General features: G+C 40.5%; 2 protein-coding genes across 2 annotated transcripts; one reads left to right on the forward strand and one right to left on the reverse strand. All coding sequences in view use genetic code 11, as the record gives it.

The window, feature by feature from the left end:
• Positions 1–474: 474 nt before the first annotated feature.
• On the reverse strand, positions 475–7,408 carry EGR_01939 (6-phosphofructo-2-kinase/fructose-2,6-biphosphatase; the record flags this gene model as incomplete). Its single annotated transcript, XM_024491188.1, has 13 exons — positions 475–650; positions 1,791–1,879; positions 1,978–2,036; positions 5,104–5,231; positions 5,298–5,427; positions 5,775–5,879; positions 5,958–6,107; positions 6,181–6,252; positions 6,292–6,365; positions 6,593–6,776; positions 6,847–7,042; positions 7,080–7,326; positions 7,357–7,408. The coding sequence occupies 13 exons, from the start codon at positions 7,406–7,408 to the stop codon at positions 475–477; spliced, it is 1,662 nt and encodes a 553-aa protein (XP_024354331.1).
• A 2,252-nt stretch (positions 7,409–9,660) lies between these two features.
• EGR_01940 (hypothetical protein) lies at positions 9,661–16,857 on the forward strand (the record flags this gene model as incomplete). The annotated part of the gene is made up of 12 exons (XM_024491189.1): positions 9,661–9,800; positions 9,938–10,112; positions 10,579–10,799; positions 11,366–11,448; positions 12,273–12,312; positions 12,387–12,450; positions 12,492–12,600; positions 14,121–14,560; positions 14,643–14,781; positions 16,122–16,502; positions 16,540–16,787; positions 16,816–16,857. The coding sequence occupies 12 exons, from the start codon at positions 9,661–9,663 to the stop codon at positions 16,855–16,857; spliced, it is 2,082 nt and encodes a 693-aa protein (XP_024354332.1).
• Between the last annotated feature and the right edge of the window lie 2,732 nt (positions 16,858–19,589).

Genomic DNA, 19,589 nt, shown 5'->3' on the forward strand with positions numbered 1-19,589 from the left:
AAGGGGGATTTTTTTTCATCTCATATCACCTGGCGCCTTAAATAAAGTGGACAGGAGTGCCCCCCACCATTAATTTGATGCAAACTATGGAGGTTTCAAGCTCACCGATTTTGGAGAGGCCAGAGGACACTATTCACAGCGCTTTCTTGAATAGGGTTGTTTAAAGAAGGGACAAATACATCGATAGCCGGGATTTCACGCTGGTAACACGGAGATGTGCTACTGTAACCTATGCTTCTAAGTCACTCTGCCATCTCTAGGGCAAACTTAGAGGACGCTGATTGGAGGGCAGATGCAAAGCTATATCTAGGTCGCACTTTGATGGAAAAAATCCCCAAGTATCCTAGTCGATTCAATTGAAAAGTTGGAAGCAATATGTTATCTTAGCTCACTACGGAAAAAACTAATATTTCCTTTTAATTTCCAGTACACCAAAAGTGTAGGGACAATTGGAAAGGGATTGTCAAAGTTGTCTCATTTGGCACAGCCACGAATCAGACCACGTTGATCCATCGTAAGGTGAATGTACAGCTCAGAACCGTTTTGAAGCACTGCAGCCAATCCTAGGAGAGTGCTTGGACGGCATATCACTGCCTGACGAGAGTACTGACTACCAACCGGGCTTAAATTAACAATTCTTGTGCCTTTACCTAAAACATGAAGTGGACACGGCGATGATCTCGATTCTGACAATTCTGTCTATTTGCTGTGGCTGTATAGGACACCAATATGAATGAGGTATAAATTGAAATGAGGTCGAAATTTATACCCCCTGTACGCGTGGATCAAACTTCCAAAGTTATTTGCGCACACTTTATAAGTTTCCCGTTGACGGATAGAGGTCGTTATCGCGAGTGTGCGGCATAAACACCTCAAGATCTTATTTCAAGTTTTGAAGTGATGGATAAGGCGTTACCGAGTCGTGGCACTACCTCCAACCATGAGATCTTAGGTGTGACCAGTACAACACTGATGAATTAAAATAACTCCATGTTAATGATCTGAATGAACATTTACTTATCGAGGAGATTAACGAAAATGAGCCAGGCACTTGGAATGAACGGCCTTATCTTCACTAAAACCGACAGTTTTTCAAAAGAGAGGTCACGCAAGTTTGCCACACCAAGGTAAAGCTCAGAAAATGGGACAGATGAACAGAGCAATTTGGACCGGCTCAAAAAGATGGAGGTAGGGGTGGCGATCCCCGTACAAAGTGCCGACATTAGACAGAGATTTTTACAAGTCACCCCACTCGGACATTTTAGTACTATTCGATGTCAATATCATCTCAATTTACTCACCCATTGATAAACCCATTTCACAACGCCATATTTTTGGGCACCCAACTTGTCCAAGTCTAATATGGGCGAGAGAATACCAATAAATTAACGAGCTGATGATCATGAATTTTATGATAAAAATATCAGACTAATGTAAAAGAAAACAGTTAGACAAAATTAATCAATTCATTCATTCTTCTTAAAGGAGTACTAGGAGCCTAAACTCACCAAAGATAGAGAACGCTACCTCAACAATAAAACATTTGAACTATGAAAACCCAACTGAATTATTGCCCAGCGTTAAAAATAGTGCAATTTAAGCTTCAGTTTTCATAGTCGATTTCACAAAACGCATAGTTACTACCAGTTAAATTACTAAATAGTCAAATCACTTAATGACTAGCTTAATTATTCGGTAAATTACCTATTTAAGCAGGACAAGCACTAGCTAAGTTTGTCAAACTGCTAATATTAATAAATAGCAGTAGCTTCATCACAAAAGTAGTATACTAAGAAAAAAGGCGAGAAAGAGAAGTATGCACAGCCAAGTCTTTGGCAGTCGTGCAGACACTGCATGTCTCCGTCGCAGAAAAATCCCGCTAAAATTCAGAACGCAGTACGGTTACTTAAAATTAATAAGTAGTATTAATTAATCTACAAAATCGGTTAACCATACCTCGAAGAGGGCCAGGCCAACTAGTATTTGGGCGGAACCGTTTTCAAGGCCTCAAAGGGACTTCTAACTTCGTTTGGATTCTGAAGGAAACGTTGCAAGAAAAAGCGACATCAGAAATTATCACAAGCAACCGATTCATCTGAAACACCTGGTTGCGTTAATGGGAAGTGTTTTAAGGTAAAGGTGAGGGAAAAAAGTTGTGAAGTGCAAATGAAGTGAATATGCAAGGCGTAGGTAGCGCCATCCAACTAAAACGCACGTACGTCAGCCGCGGTTTGCTAAATAAATAATAGGAAGTTAGAAAAGGAGGTTACAGTACCCTTTCCAATCGGCCTTACCTTCCCCTTCCCCCCCAATCGGAGGCGCAGGTGGTCAAGGCTACATTTTATTGGTCCTTGAAGGGCTAATTAAGACACTCGAGATTATACAATCACCGCATGAACACGAAGACCAGAGGGCGATTTAGAAAAGAATGGGCGATCTTTCAAAATCTGCAATTCTAAAACACCTTATTCATTTCCTTCAATTGTTTAGGTGTGTACATAAATTATCGGGTGCGACGCCTTTTCAAGGAAGTGACTTCCGACTAGCTCATTAAAGCACCAGGTTGGAGGTTAATTTGCATTTTGTCATCACAAATGTGGCATTGAGGTGAGGAAAAGAGGCCTTCGGTGGGGTAGTAAATTGTCCTCTTCAAGGTGCTTAAGGAGGTGCATCAGATTGATAATACTTGCATCATATATACACACCACCGTGGTACGACCTTCATCGAGATTCTGATCAGTCAACTACACTGGCTGGTCTTCAATTAATTGCAACCTTTCTTTCACATGTGAAATAAACTTTCAGGACGCAAAACAGAGGCATCTGGGTGTGAACTCTTCGCTCCAACACACAAAAAGTCTCATAAAGGTGGGGTTTGTGGCTAACTTGCCTCGCAGCAAAAGGATTGTAGATTACAAAATGCAATTTCATTTCCCCAGAAGCTTCCTGTAGCCAAAAAGCCGCCCGAGGCTACCTGGTCAAGTAGTACTTCAGCACTTTAAAAAGTCCACTATCAAGGTCTCAGAGGAAATTTGGTGGCTACAAAACAGATGGTTAAGGGGTTGTGTGTGACGCCAACCTCTGTCAAGCTCTTGGAGAATGTACTTACGGCCTCTTCAATAAGCGTAATAAGCCGACTTGCAAAGTGACACTGACATGTGACAGGCTTAGTTCAAAGGACATGAAGTATATTGGAGGCAAAAACTTGGGCCAAAAACAGCCTTAAAGTACGATACAAGTTGTTGACTTTCAAAGGTAAATGCTGGAGTATTTACCCTGAGGGTAATTCTATGTTTACTCAAATGACTAGCTCAAAGTGGTAAAAAAATGTCAATTCCAGATCGGCAGCAGGCCACACACCCGTCTTCTCTCAAGCTTTTATGCAAAAAAGGCGTCGTGAAGTAATAAAGGGAATAAGCCACCTTTTTGTGACCCCGTCAGAGCTCGTATCAAGACTATTCAAATTCAAATTCCAAGTTAGCAATCCGTGACAATGTATTCAGCCTAGCCCACTTGACAACTCAAGATTGAACGAAAGATTGAGTAGTAGGGGGAAGGCATGACTGATTCCAATCTACTCTGTAGATGATGATCCAAGTTCATATTTTATTAATAGTTGACCGTATTCACTGTTCGTCCCCCAATAGAACCATAAGTCACTGTTAATGCATCATCAGAGGCTTGTGGGAGGCTTTCGTAATCTCACCGATTTACAGACAGGTAAATTTAATCAGTAGGGTCAATTCCAGCAACAACAACGACAAATTATTGCAACATCTCCGACATTATAGAAGGGCATCCAACTGTGTCACGTTCGCTTGTTTAGCGGAATTAGTTTCATGAGAGGTCTGATATTTTCGCCGGGGGAGATATCACCTAAAGTTTGTGACCCTGACCTCACGTACCTGTCTATTTATGTGACTTCAATGGCTTACGCCTACAGGAAGCCATGTGCTTACAGCCTCAAGGTTTGGGTCCTCGGCCAGGCCTCCAGCTACTTTGACCAAGCCCATAAACCCAATCTGACAACCTCAGTTCATAACAAAAAGCTGCATCCCATCTAAAAAAAGTGGCATTTCAACATGTTTTCTTCCCTTCCTCATGAAGAGACAGCACAAAAGTATTCAAGATTGAGCGAAAATTTGATAAACCTTCAATTTTTCTTCAAAGCTACGTCTTTTCGGGAATGAGCAAGTTGTTTAGAAGTCGGAAGTTGCCTGCTTGATGAAGAATTTTATAAAAGGCAGCACTGACAAGCATTCTGTAGTCAAAATCAACAGATATATTGGTAAAATGTAGATGACCATCCCATTTTTGTGAAAAAATCTAAATTTGGCATTTTGTGCCAAAGTTCAACAAAATCCGTAACTACCACTTATTCTTGGCATCAAACAGTCACGCATGAAGTAGAATTAACAGACGGGAAGTAAAGGTGAGGCGAAAAACCGAAGCAGCTAGGGCAAAGACCCTTGTTTCTAGAGGCAAAAAAGTTTGACAAGAATGGAATTCGCCCCAAGTCCGTGACTTGCTGGGGAAGAGAGAGAGAGGGAAAAATCGTGCTGGTGATAATTTCAACCAATAAAATATCTCAAGAGGCTTTCTGGAGTTATGTTATATCTAATTCCTGAGAAACCCCGCGAACCATCTTGGATACCGAACAATTTGGCTGATGATTTAACAGAACCATAATAACTACCTTGGGATTACTGCATAAACAAAATAATTTATGCTTTGTTTACTCAATCCTAGTCCAAATGACTAGCGTCAGTACGTGTCGACGCGAAAATGATGGAACCTACGCACAGATCCCACCCAAACATGGCTTATTTAAAAGACATGAAAAAAAAAATCATTCGTATTTCTCTAAACCACTATGCTCAAGTCACGTTTTGCGAAGGTGGAGGCGAAAATAGCAATTGTTCTCGGGCTGATTTCTAGTTCAGATTCACATAATTTGTGGAAATGTAGGTTGAGAAATTTTACACAAAACCCTGAGCATACTATCAAGAGCAACAGGAGACCAGGGCTAAAGACACACAAATTCCCAGTACCTTCACATTAAGTTCAAGTTTTAAAAAACTAAAATGTGAAGTTGGGACTTACAACTGGTTTGCTGCGATGTGTGTCCACAGCCTCGACATCTAACTTCATCGTTTCGACGATACATCGATAGGCGGAAGAGGTTAGCTTGAAAACAGTGTGAAGTGGTACGCGAATGTAGGGCAGTTCAGCTGAAAAATGAAAGTTTGGAGAGAATGGCGTTGCAAGCGCTTCCATTCATTGAACAGGCTACCTACCCTTGTCCATTTCAGTGAAGTAAGCGAGCAGACATCGTGAGACAGCCTGGTGGCAGATTACAAGCACATTACCTTGCCTTTCCAGTTCCATTATCACGGGTTCCAATCGTGCTACCAAGTCTTCGTAAGACTAGATGGCATTTTGATAGACAAGAAAATTGGAGATCAAATGCAGTAGAGCCGCTCCACCAGTGTTAGTATAAGGCATAAATCAAATCAATTTACGTTACATTTCAACAACAAAATTTAATTGCTTGAAATAATTTTTATGAAAGCATCACATTCGTTTCATCGCTCATTTGAAAATTCAAATAAAAACGTTGGTGACAACCAAAAAGCACTATAATTGATAAAAGTGACTTGGGTGTTTGCCCTGGTAGAGATAGATGACGAAATGAAAAAGTCAAGAGACTATAAATGCCAATCAAACGAATAACACACAGCTAATCAAATGAAAAAGGCCTCGATTTCACTTACCTCGCCCATGGGATAACGATAATGGAATTTGTCTGCATCTCTGCAAGCGAATTCGGTGGGATATTTCCTTTGAATTTCATCATAAGTCATGCCTTCACATACACCCTGAGAGAGGGTAAAAAATGAAGTCACTAGAAGGTGAACATAACCAGCAAAGTAGATAAGGAGGGGGTAGAAACTAACAGCACTGAGCTCATTCAGAGCCTTCCAATGTTCGAGACGTGAGCATTTGATGAACTCAGAGGTTTGAATGGTTCGACGCATGTGGCTGGTCCAGACCTTCAAATCTGAAAGACCCTCGCGTTCCATGAACCTGCCCAACTTTTGAGCAAACTAGGAATAGAATTTCAAAGTCAAAAAGCGAATTTGTGAAGCCAGCAGAGGGTGAAAGAGGTATTAAACTAACCAGCTTTCCTCGATCGGAGAGATCAGCATCACCACCCAACTTGCCACGCAGATTGTATTCGCTTTCGCCGTGCTAGAGAAAGAGGTTGGTTAAAAACAAACGCACGCCTACTCGGACTAGGTAGATTGTGCGTTTCGCAACGTTGATATTCATCAGGTAATAGACAATTCGGCTGGAGACATTGCCTGAAAAGCCCGGGGTGACCAAACCCGACCATTCAGAAAGCAAAAAAAGAGGAAGGCATAAGTATAGAGACGATCATCCACCATATTTGCAGGTTTCTTTCCCTTAAGGCATGCAGTTTTATTGCAACGAACCCCAAAAATAATTAACGTGCCATCATCATCACCACTTGCTAAACATCACATTCGGGGGCAAAAAAATTGCGTAGGGTAGGTGATGAATCAAGTACCTGCAATTCGGTTTACCAGATATCGTTGACCCTGATTGATAATTTTAATAAAGGGGACGTCTTTATCTCGTTCAATATCAAGGGGTTCATATCGGGCAGCGTAGTGCTCAATTCGTTTAAGGAAATCTTGCATTGCAGATTCCTTATCCATACCAATATAGTCCGGACTGTTGACCTTAACTTCCTACAAAGATAACAGGTAACCAGATTAGTTCAACGATAAGACAACTCAATGATTTACAATGAAGACTCACCAAAATGCTTGCTTGAACGACATCCTGATTGTCACAAATGGACTCTACGAAGATAACCTTGAAATTATGCGGTCGACAATAATTGAGAATCATGTCACGCCGTTTACGAGTGGTATTTGTAGCGTCGAAAACAGCTATTTCTCCGTCATCTTTCAACCACTCTGTGAGATCACTCAAAGCTTCTCGTGCAGCTTTCCTTGGAAGGGGAGTAAAGTATCCTAATCCATACTTACATTCGAATGTTCGCCGCCTCTTTGTTAGTATCGTCGAAGAAATCGTGGCCCTGCAGACACGTTGCCTTTCTGCGGTAGTCACCAACATTAAAAACTATGGATTTAAATACAAGGCTTAGTAACTTACCGCGTGTATTGATGCCTATCCAATTCAGGTAGCGCGTAAGCTTACGAGCCATGTATGTTTTGCCCCGCGCCGGTAGGCCCACAAGCACAATGACTGTGCGGTCTTCAGGAGTACACAGAGCTAAAAATATTTTATAAAAGGAGCAATTACTTCGATTTGAGAGTGGTGTGAAAACCAGAGAGACGCGTCTATCCAGAGCCATCACGGAAGCTTGAAAACAGATAACAGCACATGAACATACGGGTGAAAACCGTTGGTTAATAGCATTCATTTAAGAAAGCATCAGCCAATCACGCATTGGCAACCTTGAGAAGCGGAGACACGGAACTGACCTATGAAAGCAGGGGATGTGGAAAATCTGACACGAGACGTATAAACTCAAGACTGTATAAAGTGAAGCTTTTCTCAAAGTCAGGTGGCTTTAAACATGAACTTAGAAAACTTAGAGAAAGTAAAAAATCATGGTTAAAATTTTTAGAGGGATTTAAATGAAGAAAGGTTTAGGATATGAAAATTTACCATTCAAATTAAGGTTATGAGAACCACATCAGTATCCCATTAGGCACAGATCTCCACTTCTCTGTTCCTAGTGCTCTTAGGACAGCCCGGTGGATTTAATCTCGACATATTTATTAGGGAGAATAAGTTCAAAGCTTAGGGGAGACGACAACCCTGTCACCAGATTTGAATTGCGACCTTGCCTTGAAAGGTACATTAAAACAACGCAAGTACTGCAAATGCACCCCCTTACCTCCCCTTTTGCACACTGTAAAGGGCGGAGTAGTTTTTGGAAATTTATATCAGGGGGTTTGAAGTTTTTTCCCTCCCCAGGAGCCAATGGGGCCCGTTCAGTCACGATGATTGTATATACTGACCACCTCCCGTCAAATAACTACATTCACACAGGCACTTAATTGGGAGGTTCGATCTTTTTTGCCCACTCATATAATTCAGTCCCTCGGAGTTGTGCTTTCACTTCAAGGTACGTTAATAGCTTCCAGGTTTTTAGCATTAAAGTCAAGTATCAGCTTATATAAGTGGGAACCACCGAAACTTTAGGCTGGCCTCTGGATGGGGGGCCAAAATTTACTCGGTAATGTATCCAGTTAGTCCCTATTTTCTGAAACAGTAAGTATTCTGATGTGAGAAAGTGTAGCGTTGCGAGTCCTTCAGGGGATGCATACATTAGAATTAACATGGTGGAACATATATTACTAGCGTGGAGAAGAGTTGGGAGCTATTAGCCCGGCTCGATGATCATCCCATTGATAGAAAGCACAACCCGGAGGGGTTAAATTGTCGACGTAGCTTAATACACAGTTGCGCAGAAAGTTTGTTTACTATAAAAGCAGTAGACAACTATGCTACATTGTTAATTTATGGGTAAAATTAACCCAATTTGTATAATCTTACGTGAATCACCACCAATCAGAGCCCGTCTTTATTTGCCTAAAATGCAAAATTTATTGGTGGATAGAGGTTTTGGTTTCAATAATAGCAACTACATTTTTAATCAACTAAACTAAAAATTCATATCGTTTATATTTACTACTTGAAGGTTGATGTAAACACACCTCATGGATATACTATTTTAAATGGCAGTGGAGGGAGGATGTGGAGTGTTTGGTCTGAAAAAGAAATAGAAAGTGAAACCTGGGCCGTCGACGAAAATTCGCACGATTTCTGGAAATCTACGAAAGGATTTCAGCAACCCAAAAAGGGAATTTTACAAATTCATTTATAGTGTTTTTTGGTGGTATTAAATCCTCTTATTTGTGTGTCACTTACATATATTATGACAGAACTGCAGACCTTGTTAATATCACTTGAATAGTAAAGTTAATGCGGCTAACTGAGTTAATGTGAATTATGCGTTTCATTGCTGGCCAAGGCAACTGCCATGATTGTACTCAAATTAAAACACAATCCTAGCTTCTCTGCATAATAATTGGATGAAATAGCTAGTTTGTTAGGTACCCTGACGTAGTAATGCCTTTAGCTTTGTGAATTTGTGCTTTCTATCGTTGGTAAGCCTTGATAACTTATCTAATTCTGGCATTCCCTCTATCCTGTTGTAGATAAAGAAAGGGAAGAAACTGTTCGAAGATGCTGAAGAGCACACCATTGCTATGAGGATTCCTTATTCCAAACAACAATTACGTCCCAGCGAAATTATTAAAAATCCAGTTGTATTTTCGAAATCTACAGCGGAAAATGAATTGGCCGAAGCTTTTGATTCCGTGCCAAAAACATTAAGATGTACCTTTAACCAAATATATGAGGATATTTTGACGCTAATTTTACGAAACGAGTGAGTTTATACTCCAGGAATAATAATTTCACAGACCGCCACTTTCACCCTGGCTGTGCATTTATCCCCAAGCCAAAAATAAGAAAGGGAAAATAACTTGTTTATACAATCCGAATGGAAAATATTCATTCAGATTATACATAATGGGAGCATGGAGACGAATAAACATTGATGATCGCATCATGGTAGACGAAAATTCACAACCAATACTGCCATGGCTCAAGTCTAACGAGTTGTGGCTACCGCTTCTCTGCAAAGCTCTTTTAAAAGTCGCTGCCATCGAGTAAATTTAACGCACCTCTGCTTCATCTCTATCTCAGGTCCCAACAAAGTTTTTCTGCTTTCACTTGTTTAACCGGATGGCCATCTCAGAGAATAAGACTTAGGTAGGGAAAGCTGTTGTATATTTACTTCATATAGCCATCATCTGGTTAAGGAGACATGGATCCTTTTGAAACCCCTTTTACCGGAATGGCAGAGGCTTAACAAGGAAAATAAACTTGATGCAGCCGAGTCTGAAAGATCAGTCAATTCTGCTCCATTTGTATTCGTCGGAGGAAAAAAAGCAAAAGACGTGTTGCTTAGTGAAAACACGGTAAACTTTATTCGAAAAACTGCTTTTTTATAGGGAGTTGAATGTAGAAAATGGGTGTTAGTGTTTCCGTTGAGCAGAATTTCACAGTAGGTCTGGAGGAGCAACATGAATGTCAGCACCACTTAAATGGCAACAGTAGCAGTGGCAGTAACAAAGACTGGTCAAACTTCGTAGTCGTAAATTTCAACCAAAAGAGAAAATCTCACGTATTTTTGTGCAAAGTTTCCCTTGTTTACTCAAGATATTGAGGGCGGTGAGTAATCAGGTCAAATCTGTCTAATTCTTTTGAAGATCAACTTATACAGCCCTTTTAAAGGTGATGGCAACCTTAGGCGCAAAATAACTTCCTTCTATATGAAAACAAAATGCAAATAATTCAAGCGCTCGATAGTTCAGCCAGATGTGTATTTACTGTCAGAATCCTTGTGGTTGGATGCGTTGAGATGTTACCTTCCCGTCTACACAGAGAAGCGTAATGGAGGCAGACTTCATGGCCAATTTGGAGGCAAAATCACAGAAGGTTCTGCTGCAGTTTCGACGACAGCAGCCTCTCGTTAGTTCAGAAGACCTCCCACCTGTTCCAGCGTGGAAGAAGATACGTGGACCTCCTAAAAGTTTGAAGCAGGACGAAGAACACGAACCAATAAGATCTGTTCTTTTGCGGCTGCTAAGGAATGAGAACTCTGGGTAAGAGTGTCTGAAAATTTTGGGATTATAGAGCTATTAAAATGAAGCATATCGTTTGGTGGACTTTAAGGGTTATTCAAGGTAGAGTTCAGGTCAGATTAGAAATTTTGGGGTGGAAATTTGTTTTCATTTTTTTGTCATTGTCTCCTGCCACATTTGCTTACTCTCCATCATCTGACAAATACTTGGGCGAGTACGGTATAGAAAGCTTTGTCGGTACGGCTCAACCCGCCAAGGGCAGTCTGCCTGTCCTGGCACACAACATTCACCAATTTTTTTCGAAATTGCGGAGATTTGCGAATGAATGCAGTCTGGTAACCCTTCTCACCGCAAGATTCGTCTCCCGTACACTTCCATCACCGGCAGTGATTGCGCGTTAGTAACACGTCTAGGATGAGGCACACATTCCACTCTTCGGCTGAATTTTCCGATCCCTAATTGACTGATGTGTTGTGGGTTCAGCCCGAGCCACTATGTCCAGGATGGCAGAGTTTCACTGCTGAGCGGCTGAAAGTCCTATACCATACATGAAATCATCCGCATGGATTTTTTGCCCTATTTTGCAGGGTAATCTCTACACAGTGTTGTATACACGACCTCGCTGACCCAGTCGCAAGTCGTCTTAATGAGCGGTGTCTGGAATGGACCGGTGCAGGACATGGCACCGGCCATTAAGTGTAGTAATCAGGCGCACAGACAGACAGATAAGCGGGTAGATAGTGGCGTCGCAGTACCATGACAAATGAGGATTGGGTGTAAAGTTCCTGGACGACTTGAACAGCCTTGGTATAACGCCAAGAGTTGTTCTATATCAGAGAGCGCACCAGACAGATTTTAGTGCTTAAAAGGGCATTTTTAAGGGGAAGGCATAATCTACTATAAAGAGAGCGGGTGGTTACGTTGACAATGACAGCTTTTTGCATCAACCAAACGACTGATGACTATTTGCATTTTCAGTAATAGAAATGAAGCGGCAGGATTAAGCACAGAGAAGAAACCTGACATTACTCAAGAAAATGTAAGTTTCAGCAGTTTTTTTGTCCTTAGGTTACATTGGCATTCATTAAGAAATGACGGTGAAAGGAGGGTGTATTCTATAGCTAATACTCCACGTCTACTAGAACTGGAAACCTCGGAATCTCCTCATTTTGAATTGATAATGTTTTGCCATGTGTTGAAAAATTCTTTATTTTCATTCAAAGCTAGGCGTTCAGGATCATAGGGAAAATAAATCTACCAATAGGGTCTGCAGTCAGTGCATCCAGCTATCATAAAAGGGTTGAAGGAGACATAACATATGTCTGTGGCACTTGCAACAAACTTGTCAATTGTGTAACAGACTTGTCCATTCACGTAAAGACTTGGTTTTGTTGTAGGAGGGTCATGAAACCTCAAAAATGAGTGAGTCTTGAATCTCTAGTCTTGTTGACGTGAATTTGCGCGCCATTTTACTTATTTTTACTGTCACTTTAGATGGCTGGTTTGACATTGAAGATGTGTGCAAATTCTTCAAGTAACTGTCATGTTGATTTGAGACTCCCAACACTTTTTTGCCCAACCTAACCACCAATTTTACTTTTTTTCTAGCGAACTCCAGATTTTCTACAACCCTAAAGATTTGGCATTTATCGAAACATTAACAGTGGTTAAGGTAAGCTCAACAAAGTGGTTTGCTTGACAAGCTCTCTAAAGAATGCTACGGAGGAGTCTGTGGCGTCTAAAGAGAGTTACCTCTTCGTGGACAGTTTAGACGACATTGAGGTGATCATCGACTTCCACACCACGGTGTGTAGGAACTCGGGTAAGAAGGGCATTTTCAAAGGCTGTGCATAAATAAACACTTATTTACACAATAAATAATTAAACTCACGTCTTGTCAGAGAAGTGACAAAGAAGTGACTATCACAGCCACTTTGTTTCATTCTGCTGACACAAAACCAACATTTGCTAGACCAAATTGAAGAATTTAGCTGGAACTTTAAATAAGGAGGTGATCATTCTTAAAGTAAGAACATCTTTGATGTCTTTCATTGTCTTCAAATTTTTAAATCTGTTTGTTGCGCGATTCAGGGTAATAAGCCGTCCTAAACTGGCGAAGATCGCGTGTTACGTATTTGTGACGCTTGGTCTAAATAGGCAAATTGGGGCGTAACATACGAATAAAGTCTAAAATTAAATTAAATATTTAATAAGGCTAATATTGCCATATTTTTTTATTTATTTTTGTTTATTTGTGTCTACTTGAAAGGTTTACTGCGGTTATCTGTTAGGTTTTACTAGGATTTAGGAGTAGAAATCGCTGGATTTCTCCTTATTTAGGGAGAATCAGTGTAATGGTCAGACTGTTGATCATAGAAAAGCCCTAAATCGGTCATTTGAAGTGTCAAAATGGACTGATTATCAAAGTTTGCTAATTTAAAACCTCCAACTGATCATATCCTGGATGTGTAGTTGTAATTTTTGAATATAACAGAAAAGTAGCAAAATCAGGGCCACTTTTATTCCATTTAGAGAAAATTTATTGATATGCATCAAAAGAACCTAAATCCGTACATTATAACTTTTTCTCGAATTAACGAGACCATTTTTGAAATGTTGAAGCTAGGAGTCAGATTTGTGGCCTATTTACCTTCCGCATCACATGCACATTATTTTTTTCCACTTAGTCCCAGCGTCACAAATGTGTGACAAGTGTTTTTATGGTCTTTAAATGACTGATCACATCAGCTCATGCATTCAAATCATTGACTGCGATTTAAAAAGCAAAGCTATGGGACAACGCACTTAGTATGGACAGAAAAGTAACTTTTGTCACATTAGAACCATAGGTAATAGGGCAGTGACAGGCGATTGCCCTCTGTGACCCCGCTAACCATTACATTAACGATGAAGCGGTTAGGATCCATGGCCTTCTGTTTACACTAAAACTGCGCTTTCGTAAACAAAGACCAAACACGAGAGGTGAATTAGGTATGCAAATGACAGTTCATTTGCATACCTAATTATTTGTTGACAACACTTTTATCTTTTTCTCTTAGCTAGCCTTAAATTCTACCTCCTTTAAATGTCCCCACTTAGGCTCTTCTGCATCCAAAGCCAAGTGAAACAAATGGTTGTCATTACTAACAGTTATGAAATAGCGAATGAGATATGAAATAATTGATGGAAATAATGAAAATAGTAAATATTTTTATTCGTTAAATGGGTAGCCATTTTAATTATGGTATAATTACCAGGATTTTTGGTGTCGCATTTAGGTGGAAAGGCTTTAGTAGCGGAAATGAATTTATTTGCTAAAATGCGTATTTATCCTACGAAAAGATGAGTCCCGTACAATGGTGAGAATGGAGCCTACTGATTGGCTATCACCATGCCGCCAGCCACCAATCACAACGCTGTCTATGGAGAATCGCCAATCGGTGAGCTTAAGATTACCACGAGGACGCCACTGCTATCGCATCATCCTTGAAACACCAATGGCTGTTTCCCTAACCCTCTTCACTCCATGTACCAATCCTGAAAGAACGATTTTTGTACTTGGACCAATGGAAACCTGCATGCAGGAGGCAGTAAAAGAACCCCTGCAAAACGTCCATAATGGATGTCGATTTCTTGACAAATTTTGTGAAATTGCACGGAGCTTCATTGAAGCTGCTGAAAAGATCGATTCTACAGCAAGCCGCTATGGAAACGCTAGAGATTCATTTTTGAATTTTTTGGGGAAAATTTTTACCCCTAAGCCAATTCGGATTCTAGAAAAAGTAAGAATGGGTGAATCAGTCATAAAAAGGACATAATGCATAATTTTTTCGTGAAAAAAGTAATGTCTTCTATTTTTCGTAGGTGATTTACGAAAATATAGCAGAGTTGATTTCAAAACACAATAGAAATAAAGACTCGATAGGAATTTCAGATGCAAAGCTTGGTTGGAAAGTCCTGATCATCGACCCAAGTGGTGAATTGAAATTAAAAGAAGCTAAAGGTATTTATAGAGTTCCCTCGTAAATTACATCTGGTTATTAATTTCCACCCCTTTCCCAATACCTGAATTCTTTTGAGTATCAGCAAATTGTTTTAATTATTAATTTGAACATTGTTTAAATCCGTCATCTACATACTCGCCTCCACTTATTTTACCCAAGAGTGTCACACTCGGATACTTCACCTTCTCTAGGTGACGATTAGCTTCCACGGGTACAGCTTTGAAGCCGTGTTCAAGTCACTCCCTAAAACAGTAGACAATCTTCAATCACATTTCTCCGAACAAAGGTTTTAAAATAACAGGGGAGTAGAGCAGAGCAAAGGAACTAGGACTGTACTAATGGAATGACGTGCAACCAGGTTGCATATTCTCACAATTCACAACAGGCTATTTCACCCAACTTTATTGAAACTTAGACGACATTTTCTTACCCACTTGATATCACCTTTGCCAATATTTTTAGTTGAAGACAAATCTCCACCTACTGAGATGTTTGGGTAAGCAAAAATCTTTCATTTGTTTTTAAAACAATAATTTCTTAGCCTCCAAGATGGCAATGAATTAAAATGTTCAGCGGTAAGGGGAATCATTGGCTGTCAAGCCCTATTCCGAGGCCACTTTACTAGACGGATTTTGAGAAGTGCCAAGTTTCCCCTCTCAGAAGGTACTACTTGGTTTATCCATGCTTGTTCCATATTACCAGCATTATCGGGCTCAAACGCATCTTGGGACTTTAGAATTTTCCACCCATGAATTTCCATCTTTGTCTTGTATCCTTAAATTAGTCTACAAATTCAGTTGATGCTACTTATATCGAAACGGAGAACAGATGAATGTAAGGAATTTTTCGATTAGACCACACGCTTTTTGTTCATAAAAGGAGCGCTTAACTAGTACCTGGCAAACTCCTGCGAACCAAAGAGGTAGAAATTACTGAGATCGTGGTCCGAATCGTCGGAGGGACGTGGTCCCGCCTTTCAGCCTAGTTTCTGCGACATGCACGCAGTACAGTGAGCAGTGAGACCTGGTGAATCAGTCTGGAGAAAGAGAACACCCTTAGCGACCGATTTCGCAATTTCTTCTCCTGACCCCTACGAAACTCCCTGTAGATAGTGGCACGGTAAGGTAGAAAGTCCACTAGAACAAATTCATATTTGTCTAAACTAGACCAGCTGCTGCTTTACCAACTGATGCAATTTTTTGGAAGTATTTTGTTGCTGGCGAATTCACTTGATCCCGGTGCTTTGACTACGTGCTGAATTGATGTCTAACATCCATTATTGTGTTTGCTTCTTTTCAACTACTTGATGAAATTCTGATACGAGGAAATTAAATTCTAGACAGAGTGATATCACCAGACATTCAACGTTCAGTCAAGGGATTGAGGTACCTTCTAGATTGTCTCAATGAGACAACAGAATCGGAGAAAACAGGTCTCCTTAGAAGCATTCAAAGCCAACTTGGTTGTCGCCATTTTTCCGATGATGCGAATTTCTTCACACGGAGATTGCAATCCGGCACCATGTCCTATGTCTCATTTAAATCTGTTGGATGTATATGGTCTGCACCTGCAAATTACGTTCAATCAGGCGTCAGGAAGCAGCATTTAAATCTACTTTTCCATCAAAAGATTAATATTTCTGAAGAATCGGCACGAATCAGAATTAATTTAAAAAGCGATGAAGGTTTCGCCCGTGTCATTGTTATTGATAACGATTCAGGTGGGTAAAATGCATGTCCTCTCATTTAGCATTCTAGGAGGAAAAATTAAATCGAAGAAAGGCGGTTATTTAACCCTTGAGGTAAATAGACTCGGCTATTCCCTGCTCGCCTACGTCTTATCGGGGAACGAAGTCAACTCGAACTCGAACTGGCAATTCACCTACCTTTACGAGGGTTGGAGGGACTTGAATTTTTCTAAAATTTATTCCAATTTTGCATTCTGGGAGGCCAATGGCGTGCTGGAAGTGAATGAAGAAGGTCTACTCTTTCGGTTCTCATTGGATGTAAGTTCTACTTCGATCTACCAATCAGCCTAGTCTGGCAGAGCGATTCCTAGTTTTTATTGGCCAGTAGATTACCTATTTGAAAGGAGAACGGGAACCAATCACCAAAAGGTCACTTGGTTCCAAAATCACTGCTTATTTTATACTAATTTTTCTTTGAAAAGCCGTTGATGACTAAAAATAACAAACTTGAGTTTAAAAAATCCCCCTCGCTGATATCAAGCTTCTGGAATCACTGAAGTCAAGTCGGAATGTCCTTCACTATCATACTTGTATTTACAAATGCCCGTTTTTACCAGCTTGAGAAGGATGTTTAGTTAGTGTTTGAAGCTTGAATTAGACCCATAGTTTAAACGTGGCAGAGGTGCAGCAGATTAGATTGTATGCGCCAAATGCTTAGCTTGGTCTTGAAATGGTTATAAAAACAAAGGAATCTATAAAACTTTTGTAGAAAAGGAAGAATGAACGATAACATTAGGAAAGTCATCAGTCATCAGAACATTCATGAGTCTGGATAAATGTCCAGAAGTGACACAAATGGAACACCATGAAATTAGGGTAAAAAATAGGCACGGACTTAAATTGGATCTAACTCAGCCATTTCGGACAATGCCAACCGTGTTTACAGAATAAGTACTTGGACGGCCTTAATGACATTTAAGCCTGCTGAATTACCACCCCAACTTTTACAGGGTTCTGACTAAATTCATGCCTGAATGAACTTCATCCATGATCTAGGTTTCGCTGCGGCAAATTGTAAGCGTGATCTTGAAGATCGGCAACTCTACCGTCCGTGCACGGCTCATTCTGCGCTCCAGTGAAGGAAGTGAGCTTGCGGCTTCACAAGAAGAGCCGGAAGGAGTGCACTTGATGCCAGCTCTCCTTCTTGGACCGGACATGAATTCAGAAGTAGGTGGCACAACGAAAAGCGACATCTTGGATGTAGGACTGCCAGAATATCAAAACGCAGATGCTTCAAAAGCATTGGAAGAGTCGCATAATCACAAGAAATGCCAAGAAGTGAGTGCAAACGTGAAAGGTATCCATTCATCCATCCACCCATCCATCCCGTATCCATCCAACCATCCACCCATCGGTCCTTCCATCAGCCTGCCTGTTACTCTATCCCATTACTACTCCTAACAGCCAGCCCACATACCAGGCTCCAGTCCAATTCCAAACAACCCAATTCAATCCAGTCCAATTCATACACCTTTTTTCATAGCTCTAGTTAACTGAGGTTGAATATGTGCGTGCATGCAACACCGTGTGCAGATGAACCAAATCCTTTTTCAAGAGAGTCACGTAACCTGAATCCACACATTTCTATTGGAAACTACGGACGACTTTAAGGGCACCATTGCGCACAATAGCATTACATAACGTGACATGGCGCGATATGGTGATAACACGCTTAATAGCTTATCAGTAGAACAGTTCAAGAATGCAAACTTTCTAGAGGTAGGCGATAATACAGATTGAAGTACAACTGTTCTGCAGTGCTGTGCCTGCCTCATCCCGGACGCCTGATCAAAGCATAACCACCTGTTCTGAGGCAGAATTGTATAAGAGACAAGTATAGCCGTGGAAAAGATGAACAAAATGCAATCAATCACAAACCAATACAATTTTTTAGCGACGGTGCGCACTGGATATCAAGATAACTTACCACTTTTGACCATAGCAGAATCTTTAATTGCTTCATCGGGTAGAAAAAATGACATCCACCTGTTCAAATTCATTAAAAGGCACTTAGGAGACCGGAATTAAGGCATTGATGACAAAGAGGAGCATAATACCTTTGAATGATTTAAGAAGTAAAATCCAAAGTCCCGGTTTGCCTTGAACTAATCTAATGCACCAACATTTTCGTGAGAAAATGAAGTGTTACACTGGTGTCGCTCTAGAAAATATATTCCCACTATTTTAAAAAGTACCCATTTTCCTTTCTTAAACAGATTTAGAGTATAATTACAATGAAATCATTTTGTAGAAACCACCTCCCATTGAAGGAGTTGATTCAAACACGCGGAAGACCGATTCCCTGTGTCACTACATTCTCGAAGCCTACGTAAGGGTGGATGAACTGCACCTTTCAGAGGAAGAAAGGACAATGATTGCGAAAATAAAGGAGACAAGAATGAACGAAATGAGAGGTATCTGGTCCATATTTAAATGCTAAATTAAAAAAACATCATTATAAAACTTGGTTAGAAGAGGATTTCCCATTGACTGAAAGGCCTTAACCCAATCAAATAATTTTGCCTTTAAAACCCCAAGACTAAATAAGCAATATAGTAAATTATGTAAAATTTGTCGACAATTTACACGATCTGAAGATTCCAAAATCATGTTTCAGGGCTTGAAGTTCAGGAGCAACCATGTTTTGACAAAAGCGTATGCCTTCGAATTGGCATTTTAAATTTAAAAAATGTTTGGAGGCAAAATAAAAAAACCCTTAAAATGAACTTCCAATCGTTTGGTTTATACATTAGCCAAGAGACTTCCCTGAATACACGGGAGGACTTAGTAGAAGGAGAGACTATTTATTACCGACGTACCGAAGGGTTAGAGAGAGGGGCTCCTGTCATGGCCAGGGGGCGATGTTGCCCAGTGAAAGTAAAAGAGACAAGTCTTGAATGCCCGCGTAAACAAAAAAAAGTTAAACAAGCAATCAAAGTATTATGTAGCCTCCCTTCCCCCTTTTGAGCGTCGCCCATCGGGCGCTCCCCATGGTCAACCTCTCACGTCAGCAATCAAAACGTGATTGATGCTGTCAGAAAACCACCCACCAACAAACCG

This window comes from Echinococcus granulosus (genome assembly GCF_000524195.1).
Source record: "Echinococcus granulosus chromosome Unknown EG_S00008, whole genome shotgun sequence".
Taxonomy (NCBI): Eukaryota; Metazoa; Platyhelminthes; class Cestoda; order Cyclophyllidea; family Taeniidae; genus Echinococcus; species Echinococcus granulosus.